This window comes from Uranotaenia lowii, chromosome 3, assembly GCF_029784155.1.
Source record: "Uranotaenia lowii strain MFRU-FL chromosome 3, ASM2978415v1, whole genome shotgun sequence".
NCBI lineage: Eukaryota > Metazoa > Arthropoda > Insecta > Diptera > Culicidae > Uranotaenia > Uranotaenia lowii.
In genome coordinates, this window is record NC_073693.1 from 262,651,600 (window position 1) to 262,664,037 (window position 12,438).

General features: G+C 41.0%; 2 protein-coding genes across 3 annotated transcripts; both read right to left on the reverse strand.

Annotated features, from left to right (window-relative positions):
• Window positions 1–156: 156 nt before the first annotated feature.
• LOC129756684 (uncharacterized) lies at window positions 157–1,684 on the reverse strand. Of its 2 annotated transcripts, none has more exons than XM_055753623.1 (2): window positions 599–1,684; window positions 157–543 (listed from the first exon to the last, which is right to left on the reverse strand). In XM_055753623.1, the coding sequence occupies exon 1, from the start codon at window positions 1,659–1,661 to the stop codon at window positions 912–914; it is 750 nt and encodes a 249-aa protein (XP_055609598.1). In that variant the 5' UTR covers window positions 1,662–1,684; the 3' UTR covers window positions 157–543; window positions 599–911. The 2 variants fall into 2 exon arrangements, with proteins under 2 accessions (XP_055609598.1, XP_055609599.1); XM_055753624.1 differs by having other exon boundaries at window positions 157–425; window positions 479–1,684.
• Window positions 1,685–2,029: 345 nt separating this feature from the next.
• LOC129753358 (uncharacterized) lies at window positions 2,030–6,690 on the reverse strand. Its single transcript, XM_055749179.1, has 3 exons — window positions 6,658–6,690; window positions 2,155–6,560; window positions 2,030–2,039 (listed from the first exon to the last, which is right to left on the reverse strand). Exons 1-3 carry the CDS (start codon window positions 6,688–6,690, stop codon window positions 2,030–2,032), a joined length of 4,449 nt encoding a protein of 1,482 aa, XP_055605154.1.
• Between the last annotated feature and the right edge of the window lie 5,748 nt (window positions 6,691–12,438).

Consider the following 12,438-nt stretch of genomic DNA (forward strand, 5'->3'; position numbering starts at 1 on the left):
GTGGTGGGAAGGGTAGTTTATTGTCATATGGTAAAATAAAATATTCCTCCAGTCAGTGGTCGGAAAATCGCTCAAGAAAAGCAATCAGGAATGGTTTCTAGCTAGAATGATGCTACCTCCGTGTTATTTGGACTTCTCAAGGGTAGGGAAACAAGTCTTTGTAGTGATGGATTCAAAAGGACTCAAAGCTATAATTGAATTACAATTAGATACAAAAAAAAACATATCACATGGTCGCTTACATTCAAAGTTTCCTACTTCACACAAGATTACTTCCTCGATGGCTACTACGACTGCTTTTTATCAGGTCCTATTAAATAATTTTCTTATTAGGCTATGCTTTAAACTAAATCTAAAAACTTACGTCACGTGAGATCAGACTGGCCAACTTCTTTCCACAATACACGGCTTTCAGCACATTAAACCTAAACATATAAACATTTAAATTTTGCTCTCCTTCCGAAATTCGGTTACTTACGGTACGCATGGACTCAATCAATTTGCTCAGTAATTCCTGTCGATTCAACGGCACTCGCACTCGATCTAAATAAAAGCTTCCTATTAGCACTTGATCCTTTTCTCTACTTTTTTTACTTACAGATCCAGTCTAGAGTTTCGCTAAAACTTTCCGATAAGCGGCAGTGCCCGTAATCACTCAAATTACTCCAAATCAATTTGATCACAAACTCTTTCTAGCTAAACCGAATTCATAACAGAACAAAATGGTGTAAACATTCATCATACTTTTACTAACACAAATTTCTGTACACAATTCTATACCTATTCCGTACACAATTCTACACCTATCTTATCAATCATCATCGATCCGTCATCAATGTTTTTCTGACGCACAGTGGTCGAATTTGCGTACAACATACCCCCACCCGTAAGCCCAGTAGTTATTCCATCGGTTAATTTCTGCTGGGTTTACCACTTTCAACTTCGAGTACAGCCAATTTTGACACTGGTCGCAGCTTCTTTTTATTGTTCACCTGCACAACTGCTGAGCGAACTCTTCCATCCATACCGACTTTGACCTCTGTGACGATTCCTCTTTCGTGTTTATTTTCTTCCTGTACGAACACTAGATCTCCTACAGCTATTTCTCTGACGTCTTCAAACCATTTCGTGCGTTTATTTAAACTGGGAAAATATTCATGCTGCCACCTTTGCCATAACTTGTCAGCCAGTTGCTGTGCGCGATGGTATCTGCTTCGTAAAGCGTCCACTTGTTCTGTTTGACTCCGAGGTGGAAGACATTCGGCGGCACAACCTTTCAAAAAATGGTTCGGCGTAAGAGCTTCCAGGTCATCCTTGACATTTGTCGAAACATATGTCAGTGGTCTGGAGTTGATCAAATCCTCTGCTTCCACTAAAGCAGTAGATAGAATCTCATCCGTGAGTTTTCCTCCGTCTACGATTGTGTTCAAGGCTACCTTTACCGATCGAACCATCCGCTCCCATACTCCACCCATATGTGGTGCTGCTGGTGGATTGAAGGTCCACTTAGTTTTTGAGCATGTGAAAGTGTCGGCACAGTCTCCATTGATCTTTCGGATCGCAGCGGCTAGTTCTCTACTGGCTCCAACGAAATTCGTTCCGTTATCGGAAAATATTTCAAGCGGACTTCTCCTCCTCTTCACAAACCTTCGGATAGCCATTTTACACGATTCCGTATTCAAAGTATGAGCCACCTCCAGCTGCACGGCACGAGTTGTCATGCATGTAAACAAGGCCACCCAACGCTTTTCTCGTCGTCTTCCAACAGAAACTTCTAGTGGACCAAAATAGTCTAATCCAACGTATGAAAATGGCTCTACTCCCAGGGCCATTCGTTGTCTCGGCAAAGGTGCCATTTTGGGAATGAACGGTCGCGCTTTGTGCACTTTGCACCATTGACATTCCTTTATAACCGACTCTACAATTGCTCTCAGGGACCCAATACAAAAACGCTGCCTTAGTTCATTAACAACTGTTTCTCTGCTGCTGTGATTCGTTCTTTGATGACAATTTTCGACCAATTTCCTAGTTATCGGGTGCTTTTTGGGAAGAATTATTGGGAATCTTGCATCATAGCTAGCGAAATCTGCGAATACTGTTCTTCCTTCTACCCGTAGAACTCCGAACTCATCAAGAAAGGGCGATTTGTCATACAGATTGCTAGAACGTTCCAGTTGTCTCTGCTGATCCTTCGGTACTTTTCGGTTTCGTGACAGTAGAGCTATTTCATCCGCGTATTCCTCCTGCTGCGCTAGCCGCCACAAACAATTTTCCGCCATGAAATATTCTTCTTGTCGAAGGGGTACAACCACTCCTGGAATCTGCGATTTTCTGCCGGCCGCATTTGTAGGAAGGGCGTCTATCGGTTTATTTGCCACTCGAAGCTTGCAATTTTCGACGTAACGGTACACTGTTGCCACCATGCGCACTAAAATAGTCCACCTCGATATATGCTCAATCCGGCTTCCAAAAACATTCGTACAAGTTGTAGCGCTGAACAGAACATGAGCTCGAACTTCATCCTCGATGACTATAATATTCTGGTTTTGTTCTGGCCAATTTTCTTCCGACTGGTGCAAAAATTCAGGACCCTTGAACCACCGACTATCTGAATTGATTTCCGTTCCTTTCCCCCATTTAGTTAAATCATCTGCTGCATTTTCTTTTGATGGTACCCATCGCCAGTCTTCAGGATTCGTTAAGCTTAAGATCTGACCAACACGATGAGCTACGAATTCTTTAAATTTCTTCCGTTCTGATCTAATCCACGAATAAACCGCCTTCGAATCTGTCCACATAACCGTTTTGGTAATTGGAAAGGAATGACTCTCTCGTATGCCTTTTGCAAGGCGGGCCCCCAATGTCGCGGCTTGCAATTCTTTCCTGGGTATCGACATGTGCTGTAATGGAGCAACTTTGGCTTTGGCTTCGATAAAGGCACAATGAATCAGTTCATCTGTCACAAACCGGAAGTATGCCACAGTGCCATACGCGTCTTCACCGGCATCGGAGAAAACGTGCAACTGTACACTCTCGTACGATGTTGAGTCCAATCTGCCAAGGTAACAACGAGGAATTTCAACGGTGTCGATCAACGGAAATAGATTTGTCCAACGTAACCATTGGTGATACTGCTCCTCTCTCAATTTATCGTCCCATTCGATTCCACTTCGCCATACATCCTGCATAATTATCCGTCCGTGGATCAGGATTGGCGCCAAAAATTGTTTCGGGTCAAACATGCTCATGATGCACCTCAACGCAATTCGTTTAGTGGGCCATGCACCTTCCTTAATAAAGGGGTGCAGGTCCGCGCGCATGTCTGTCGAAAAAACAAATTTATCCTCGACGGCATTCCAGCTGATACCCAGAACACGTTCAACATTATCAGTTTTGTTAACTTCAACAAACCTAGAAGATTCCGTGGAAGTAGAGCCAAGTTCTTTGAGCACTTCAGGAGAATTACTCATCCAGTTCCGCAATTCAAAGCCGCCAGCTGCATGTACCGCTTTCACATCCTTAGCCCTCTGAACAGCTTCACATTCCGTGTCAACACTATCAAAATAATCGTCGACGAAATGCTTCTCGATGATAGCCTTTGCCGCCTCAGGGTACTGCACTGCATGCTCTCGAGCATTTAAGTTTTTGACGTACTGCGATGTACAAGGAGAACAGCTAGCTCCGAACACCACCACGTCCATTACAAATATCTGCGGCTCTCGTTCGACATCTGTAAGAAACAAGAAGCGTTGAGCCTGGCGGTCCTCCGATCTCACACGTATCTGGTGGAACATTTCTCGAATGTCCGCTCCAAAAGCAATCCGTCTCTCCCGAAAACCGTTGATAACTGTTGATAAACACGAAACCATATCCGGCCCTTTCAGAAGAAAATCGTTGAGCGAAACTCCTTTGTTCTTAGCAGCGGCGTCCCATACTAGACGCATCTTTCCTTGCTTCTTCGGATTAATTACAAAGTTTAGGGGCAGGTACCACGTCCTCTCCGGCGGAGTGTTTTGTAATTCTAGCTCTGTAATCAAATGAGCGTAACCCTTCTCGATGTACTCGTGCAACTGTTTTAAAATGGCCTCACGAACGCCCGGCTGCTTATCCATTCTACGATCCAAGCTATTTGTTCGTTTCAAAGCCATTTGATAACTCTCCGGGAACCTCACGTTGTCTGTTTTCCACAGCAACCCAGATTCGAAACGATCTCCTGTACGTCTTGTCGTTCGCTCCAATATTTCGCGTGCTCGCCGGTCTACGTTCGATTCCAGCAGAACTGGAGATATCCCAACTGCTTCGATGCTAAAATATTCTTTCAAGGTCTCATTCATTTCTCGGTCGTTTCTATCGCACTCGTCGCAGGAGCGGTGATGTCCCAAGAAATGTACATTGGCTACTACACCTGTTCGTGGTCCGTACAAACTCCATCCTAGCCGACATTGTATAGCGACGGGTTCTCCTAACTCTCCTATTCGGGATTGAAGCGGGGCGATAAGATGAGCATTGTTGATTCCAATCAACAACTTCGGCTTTGTTGACCCGTAGCTTGGGATTTCAATGTCCCGCAGGTGTAAGAATTTCTCACGCAGCTCACCGCTGTCCAAACATTGCATGGGTAAGTCCAGTTTACGGACGGTTCTAGCATCAATCAGATCGAAGCGGTTCATGTCATCTACAGCCGATATTTGAAGGTGTATTTTAGCTGATCGATTCTCCACCGTACTCATTCCGTTGGTCCAACTCATTTCCAGAGGTTCTATGTTTCCTTTTGATCCCAACTCCTTAGCTAGTTCGTCCTCAATCAGTGTCACTGATGATCCTTCGTCTATCAGCGCTAACGCCTTCAGTTTTTTTAGGTCGCTGTAAACCACTACAGGAATCATTCGAAATATGACTGACTGTCGATGACTGTTGCAGCTCGCAATCAAATGCGGTGCGTTTGAATTTGACTCCCAGTGTAAGAGTGGATGATGTCTCTGATCACAACGATTCGTACCACATCGGCGTTTTGACATGCAATGTTTCCCGTTATGGTTGTACAGGCACAATGGGCACAACTCTAACCGCTGTACCATGTTCCAACGTTCCTGCAAATTCGATGCTCTGAATTCATTGCAATTGCGTCCAAAATGTCCTGCCAACCCGCAAATCGAGCAGCCCTTAGAGTGATAGTTTTCGGAAGAGACAGCTGTTCTAGACGGAGGAACATTTTCAAACTCCTGTTGACTGCATGTACAGCACTTGTGACCATCAGTATCCGTAATGTTGACAAATCCTTTAACCACCGGTTTTTCACGCCGTCTCCCTCTCACCGGGTCTTCAATGTTGCACGGCGCATATGTTACCTCCAGCGCTTTGTCCACCAACTCTTCCATAAATTCTCCGAACACCTCCAGATCCACCGCTATCCGTTTTCGCTTGAACTCCACCCATTCCATTGCGTAGACCGAGGGTAGCTTCTGAACCAACCGCTGCATCAAGATAGGATTTCGAAGATGATCTGTCAATTTCGCTGCTTTCATGTGCTGAGTAACCTCCTCAACGGCACTCCCAAACTCAATAACAGACTCCAGATCTTCTGAGTTGGGGCCCGGAAGGGTCTGTATACGATCGGCCAATATCGTTGAAAGAACTTCGGGGTTTCCAAAACGTCTGCGTAACTTTTCAATTATGAAAGGAACGTTTTCTGGAAGAAGTAAACGATTCCGCACCACGTCCAATGCCTTTCCAGTCAAAGCCTCGCGTAGACGAACCAGATTCTCTGAATCACTAAATCCGCAGGCTGTATTCGATTGTTCATATGAGCTTATGAATATTGGCCATTCTTCGGGTCGACCTGAGAATTTCGGCAAGCTCTTTGGGTAAACTTGCCTAGACGCGATTATCTGCAGCTGAGTTGCGCCATCGGAGAGTTTTGTAGTGCTTAAAGCCGTACCTTTAAAAGACTTCGATGCGACGCTACTTATATCTGGCAAACCAATTCCACCACAAGCTATTTCACATCCAGAAATTTCCTTTTCTTGACGGTCCTCTTCCTTAGGTGTCGATTGTTTTCGCTGTTCGTACGTCGTTTCGCTTCGATCCACCTCGGAATCCTTTTGCCAATCTTCAACTCTTTTCCGGAGATTATACTCTTCATCCTCGCTGGAATCGCCTTCGGGTTCAGTTTCTTCTTCCGCAAGCCTTTCTAAAACATGTCTGCGTTCCATGAGCTCCTTCTCACGCCTGATTCCTTTCAGCTCCATCTCCAATAATTTTCGCTCAATTTCTTCTTCTTGGCGCCTTTGCGTGCTCTCTTCTTGCAACCGTTGTAGCTCACGCTTTGCCTTCTCACGCGTTGAAGCCTTTGACGACCTGCTACCAGCACTACTTGCACTGCACTCACTTTTTTTATCTTCACTCCGCGTTCCAATAACAGAAGCATTGGTATCTGGGAAACGTAAAAGAGATTTTCTAATGGCGCCGGTATACGTGCTTTCTGTTCTAGCATCCGATCTAACTGCCTGCCTATCATCCTGTTGCTCGACCTGACCTTTCTTAGCTGTTTTAACGATATTCTTTGAGGGTAATTTCGATTTAGGGTTTTTTTTATGTTTTTCTTTGCATGCACGCGGGGGACCACGACGAGTTTTTGTATTCCCTGCCGAAGCGAACGATTCCAAAAGCGATGGCTTGTCCGTTATACATTTTACGCAGAACCAAACACTTTCTGATACGCTGTCTTGAACATTAACGCAGGAAAAATGATACCAATCTCCACACCGATTGCACCGAACGCTTGCATCGTAATTCTCGCCCTCCTCGCAGCACTTATACTTGTAACCTTCCGCCATCTTGGAGTTTTGAATCTTTGAGAATGTTATTTGGACTTCTCAAGGGTAGGGAAACAAGTCTTTGTAGTGATGGATTCAAAAGGACTCAAAGCTATAATTGAATTACAATTAGATACAAAAAAAAAACATATCACATGGTCGCTTACATTCAAAGTTTCCTACTTCACACAAGATTACTTCCTCGATGGCTACTACGACTGCTTTTTATCAGGTCCTATTAAATAATTTTCTTATTAGGCTATGCTTTAAACTAAATCTAAAAACTTACGTCACGTGAGATCAGACTGGCCAACTTCTTTCCACAATACACGGCTTTCAGCACATTAAACCTAAACATATAAACATTTAAATTTTGCTCTCCTTCCGAAATTCGGTTACTTACGGTACGCATGGACTCAATCAATTTGCTCAGTAATTCCTGTCGATTCAACGGCACTCGCACTCGATCTAAATAAAAGCTTCCTATTAGCACTTGATCCTTTTCTCTACTTTTTTTACTTACAGATCCAGTCTAGAGTTTCGCTAAAACTTTCCGATAAGCGGCAGTGCCCGTAATCACTCAAATTACTCCAAATCAATTTGATCACAAACTCTTTCTAGCTAAACCGAATTCATAACAGAACAAAATGGTGTAAACATTCATCATACTTTTACTAACACAAATTTCTGTACACAATTCTATACCTATTCCGTACACAATTCTACACCTATCTTATCAATCATCATCGATCCGTCATCAATGTTTTTCTGACGCACAGTGGTCGAATTTGCGTACAACACTCCGAGTGCTGTGATACGCACGTGGTAAAAGTACCCATTGAATATATGTCGAAAATCAACACTAACTTGATACAAGAAGATATACCATGCCCCACCGGAGGCTACCGTTGCTATTCGTCACGTGGCTAATCGACGGTGATCGACATACTTGGTGATACATTTTGAACGTCGCTCCCTCAATCATTCCCGAACGTCTATCCTCGCATCATTGTTGATAATGCTCGTTATTGATAGACGATCATTAATGTTTCAAAAGGAAAAATCTGAATAAATACCAGGACCACATGTTCAAAAAAGCTGTAGCACATGCTGGACAGTTCATTGCGGTTACCTAGTCATGATTTTGTCCTTCTAGGCAAAACGAAAAATAAAAAATCATCTGATAGCCTACATAGATCGCTCAGAACTGATACATATCAGTTATGATCCTAAAGGTTGAAAGTCGTTAGGGGAAGGAAATCAGCATCGAGACGTTCGTTGCTGATAGTCTGCGTCCTTTTTTACCTCATCATGTATCGCAAAAGTGTTTCAAATACAGAAGCGTCGTTGTCATGCATGATTGTTTGTATGATTTGGTTGAAGAAGGAAAATTTGACTGCTTTGATTTTTTGGCTCTGAATGTAGTCAAGCATGGCTCAGTGAAAATGATTGATTTTCAGAAGCATGCCTCCAGTTTGGGTGAGCAATTGGAGTCAGAGAATGCTCCATCATGGTAGTGATTTTTCCCCCAGAATTGTCGCTGTTTCCTTGGGAAAGTCCGCCAATAGTTGACCAAAAAGACCACATAATCCTACCAGCGCGCAGTGGTCCGGAAGAGTTAAAAGTAGAACTTTTTTCCTAGCGCCTCTGTCTTTTATTTTTTCCCTTAAGTGTCTTTAAAACATTTGCTCTTTTAAACATGCTTCATAACTTAAAAGCATAAAAAATTGTCAAAGTCCACTAAAGCATGGATCATGACAAATCTGGATGCACTCTTTATTATACCATAGCGTTCCTAGTTGTCGGATCTGGATTTTTTTGACAATACTTTGTTCGTACATGTTTCCTCTATCAGTGCTAAAAATTTCATTACGATTTGTTTTGTTCCAAAAAAGTTACACGTGATGGAAGCCGCGAGACGAAAATTAAATAATTTTGAACCCTGAAGTCAAAAACCCGACGTGGTCGGAATCGAAATCGTTAAAAATGGTCAAATCAACCGTGTGCAGCGTTCTCAAATGTTTCCGGGAGATGCATTCTATCGATCGGCAGGTTCATACCAAGCGTCATAGTGGAATTAAGGATCGCAAACTGCATTTGAAGGTAATGAGAACGATCGAGGCAAACACAGGGTAGTCGGATTACGACATCGCCAAGAAATTCAACGCCGACGGGTGCATCGTCAGAAGGATTCGTCTGCGCGAAGGAATACGATCCTATCGGGCCAGTAAGCAACCAAACCGGACATTGAAGCAGAATTTAGTAGCCAAAGGACGTGACCGGATGTTATACAACAAGATTCCAACGAAGTACGACGGATGCATCCTCATGGATGACGAAACGTACGTGAAGATGGATTTTGGACAGCTTCCTGGCCAAAAATTGTATAAAGCCACTGTTCAGGGTGATGTCCCCGCCAAGTTCAAATTCGTTTTTGCCGATAAGCTTGCAAGTAAGTGTTTGATCTGGCAACGTATTGGCATCTGCGAACGAAAAACCCCGGTTTTTGTGAAAAACAAGATCATGAACTCCGAAATGTATGTACAAAGAGGAGTGCCTGATAAACGTTTTTTTTTTTTCATACATTAGATCTCACTAAGGACCAGTAAAGTTTTCGCCAGATTTGGCAAGCTACCACTACAGCAAAGAGGTACTACAGTTGTATCGGGCCAACGGGTGGATTTTGTCGAAAAGAACATCAACCCACCCAACTGCCCTCAATTCCACCCTATCGAAAAATTTTGGATAGTTGTCAAGCAGAAGATGAAGAAGAATGGTACGACGACTCGGGATGGAGCAGAGTTGAAGAGATTGTGGAACAAAATGACCGCTGAGGTCAGCGAATAGAGTGCCCAAACTATGATGAGTGGTACTTGTGGTACTCGACGAAAAGTTCGAAAATTCATCAAAACAACTTTAGAATTTTTTTTATCATTTTTTCTTCAAAGTGCAATAAAAACCCTACATTTTAAGTACAAAACATTTTTATTTCGTTTACATAGCTCCGAGATAGACCCGTTTTTGCGTCCAGATTTGTCGTGATCCATGCTTCATATAAAAATTAAAAATTTTAACTTTTTAATTTTAATAGATAGATAGATAGAGCTTTACTTTATACTACAAAGTTGTGGAATACGTGAAATATGAAACATTGTTCAAACATTATACAGTACCGTTCATAATTGTATGGAAATTGAAAGCAAGCGCACTGTCACTTCGACTTTCAACTTCCATAACTTTTTACTCTGATGATATTTTTTTATCAAAATTTTTGCGTTAGATAGATCAACTATCACACTATTATAACACGAAATTTGAGATTTCTGGAGTTTGTGTGGCCTGAGAAACAGTAATTCTACAAAAATCGGACTTTTTGGACTTTTCTCATTCAAACTGCAATATCTCTGAAACTACGCTACATTTTTTATTGAAATTTTGCACAGTGGTTGTTGAAATATGAAGCTAGCATGTCTGAAGTTTTCGAAAAGTTCTATCGACGAGATCAAAAGTTACGCGAGGTGCAATATTTCAGGCATGAACCTTGAAATGCGATTTCTATAGAATTTTGGACGATTCTTGAGAACAATATCGTTTCCTCCACCAATCAGACAAAAAATGTCTGGCAAAAGCAATGAAGAAAAGAAAAAATGAAATAAATGATCCATTTGTGTTTTGAAATCAAAATCTCGCGATATTGTTGTGATTTTTCGGTTGAAATAGATTTACTGGTTCTTAAACAGAGAATATGATTTTTCTATGGAAACATTCGTCCAAAATTCTATAGAAATCGCATTTCAAGGTTCATGCATGAAATATTGCACCTCGCGTAACTTTTGACCTCATTGATAGAACTTTTCGAAAACTTCAGACATGCTAGCTTCATATTTCAACAATCACTGTACAAAATTTCAATAAAAAATGTAGCGTAGTTTCAGAGATATTGCAGTTTGAATGAGAAAAGTCCAAAAAGTCCGATTTTCGTAGAATTACTGTTTCTCAGGCCACACAAATTCCAGAAATCTCAAATTTTGTGTTATAATAGTGTGATAGTTGATCTATCTAACGCAAAAATTTTGATCAAAAAATAGCATCAGAGTAAAAAGTTATGGAAGTTAAAAGTCGAAGTGACAGTGCGCTTGCTTCCAATTTCTATACAATTATGAACGGTACTGTAACTCTATCTCTGTTCAGAGCAAAGGTAAATAGCTTTTATTTTGAAAGTTATTTAAAAGTATCTTAAAAGAAGTGTTTTGAACACTACACTATAGTAAGATGAGGATTTACATACATAAGATGATCTAGAAATTTGACATGCTGTTCGAGTTGCGCATAAAAAGTGCTATTTTGAAAGTTGTGCGAGTGTGAATAATTAATGTATGTGAATTCAGTCCACGTGAAATGGAAGAGGTAGTGGTTTAGGATTTTTTTTAAAAGAAATTCTACAATTAAATTCAGTAAGTAGCAACATTTACTACTGCATTTATATGGTTATATGGATGTTCTAGAAATTTATTGGGGCATTCAAATCACATTTTTGCACAAGATTTCAACATATTACGACGTTGTCTAGCCAACTGCAACATTAAGTTTTCTTAGTTCTTAGTTCAAGCTTCAACGTGATTTATTAGTTTTAAAAATCCACTTGCACGTTTTTGCAATTAACGCTCGTGAAGTTGAGAAAAAAATAAACTTAAAGTTGCAGTAAGTTGGCTAGTAAACGTCGTAGAATGTTAATCTTGTGCAAATCGTGTGGTTTGAACGCCCCGATAAATTTCTAGAACATCATATTCATGTAGATCCTCATCTTACTATTGTTAAATTTGAAATACTACTTTTATAAACCATTAAATAATTTGAAAACAAAACCTCTATAACTTTGTTCTGAAAAGAGCTAGAGTTTTGATGTTTCCAACAAAGTTTCATATTTTTACATACTCTACAACTTTGTAGTATAAAGTATAGCTCTATCTATTGAAATAAAAAGTTAGAATTTTAAATTTTTTAATAGTACATAGACTTTGACCAAATTTTTACGCTTTCAAATTATGAAGCATGTTTAAAAGAGCAAATGTTTTAAAGGCACTTAAGAGCTAGAATAAAAGACAAAGGCACTAGGAAAAAAGTTCCACTTTTAGCTCTTTCGGACCACTGTGTAGCGCCATTACTGTTACTTAGGAAAAATGGATTCTGACTAGAGAGTTGTCTCTGAAATCATTCACTCTTTTCTTGGGAAAGTCCGCCAGTAGGCCAAAAAGAAAATATACATTTCAACAGATTTTGAAATGTTTTTCAGTGAAACAAACCATTGCATTGGGGACAGTATTGATGGTGCGAAAAAAGTGATTTTATTTTCAGGTTTTCTAAACGTTTTCTCAGTCACGGCTTACTAGGGCCTGAAAAATGTCTATAGTTGTTACTCGAAGAATAAGCATCCTTTATAAATTCTGTTAGGTACATTATTTTGGGGAGAGGCCACTGCGACCAGATGTAATTAACAACATTTAAATGTGCCATCGAGACTAACTGTACCGATTCGGGTCGAAAGACCTATCCAGCCACTCCCAAGTTACACAGATCAAGCCAATTGGATTTTTTGAGCTTTAATATTGTTTTATGAAGACTT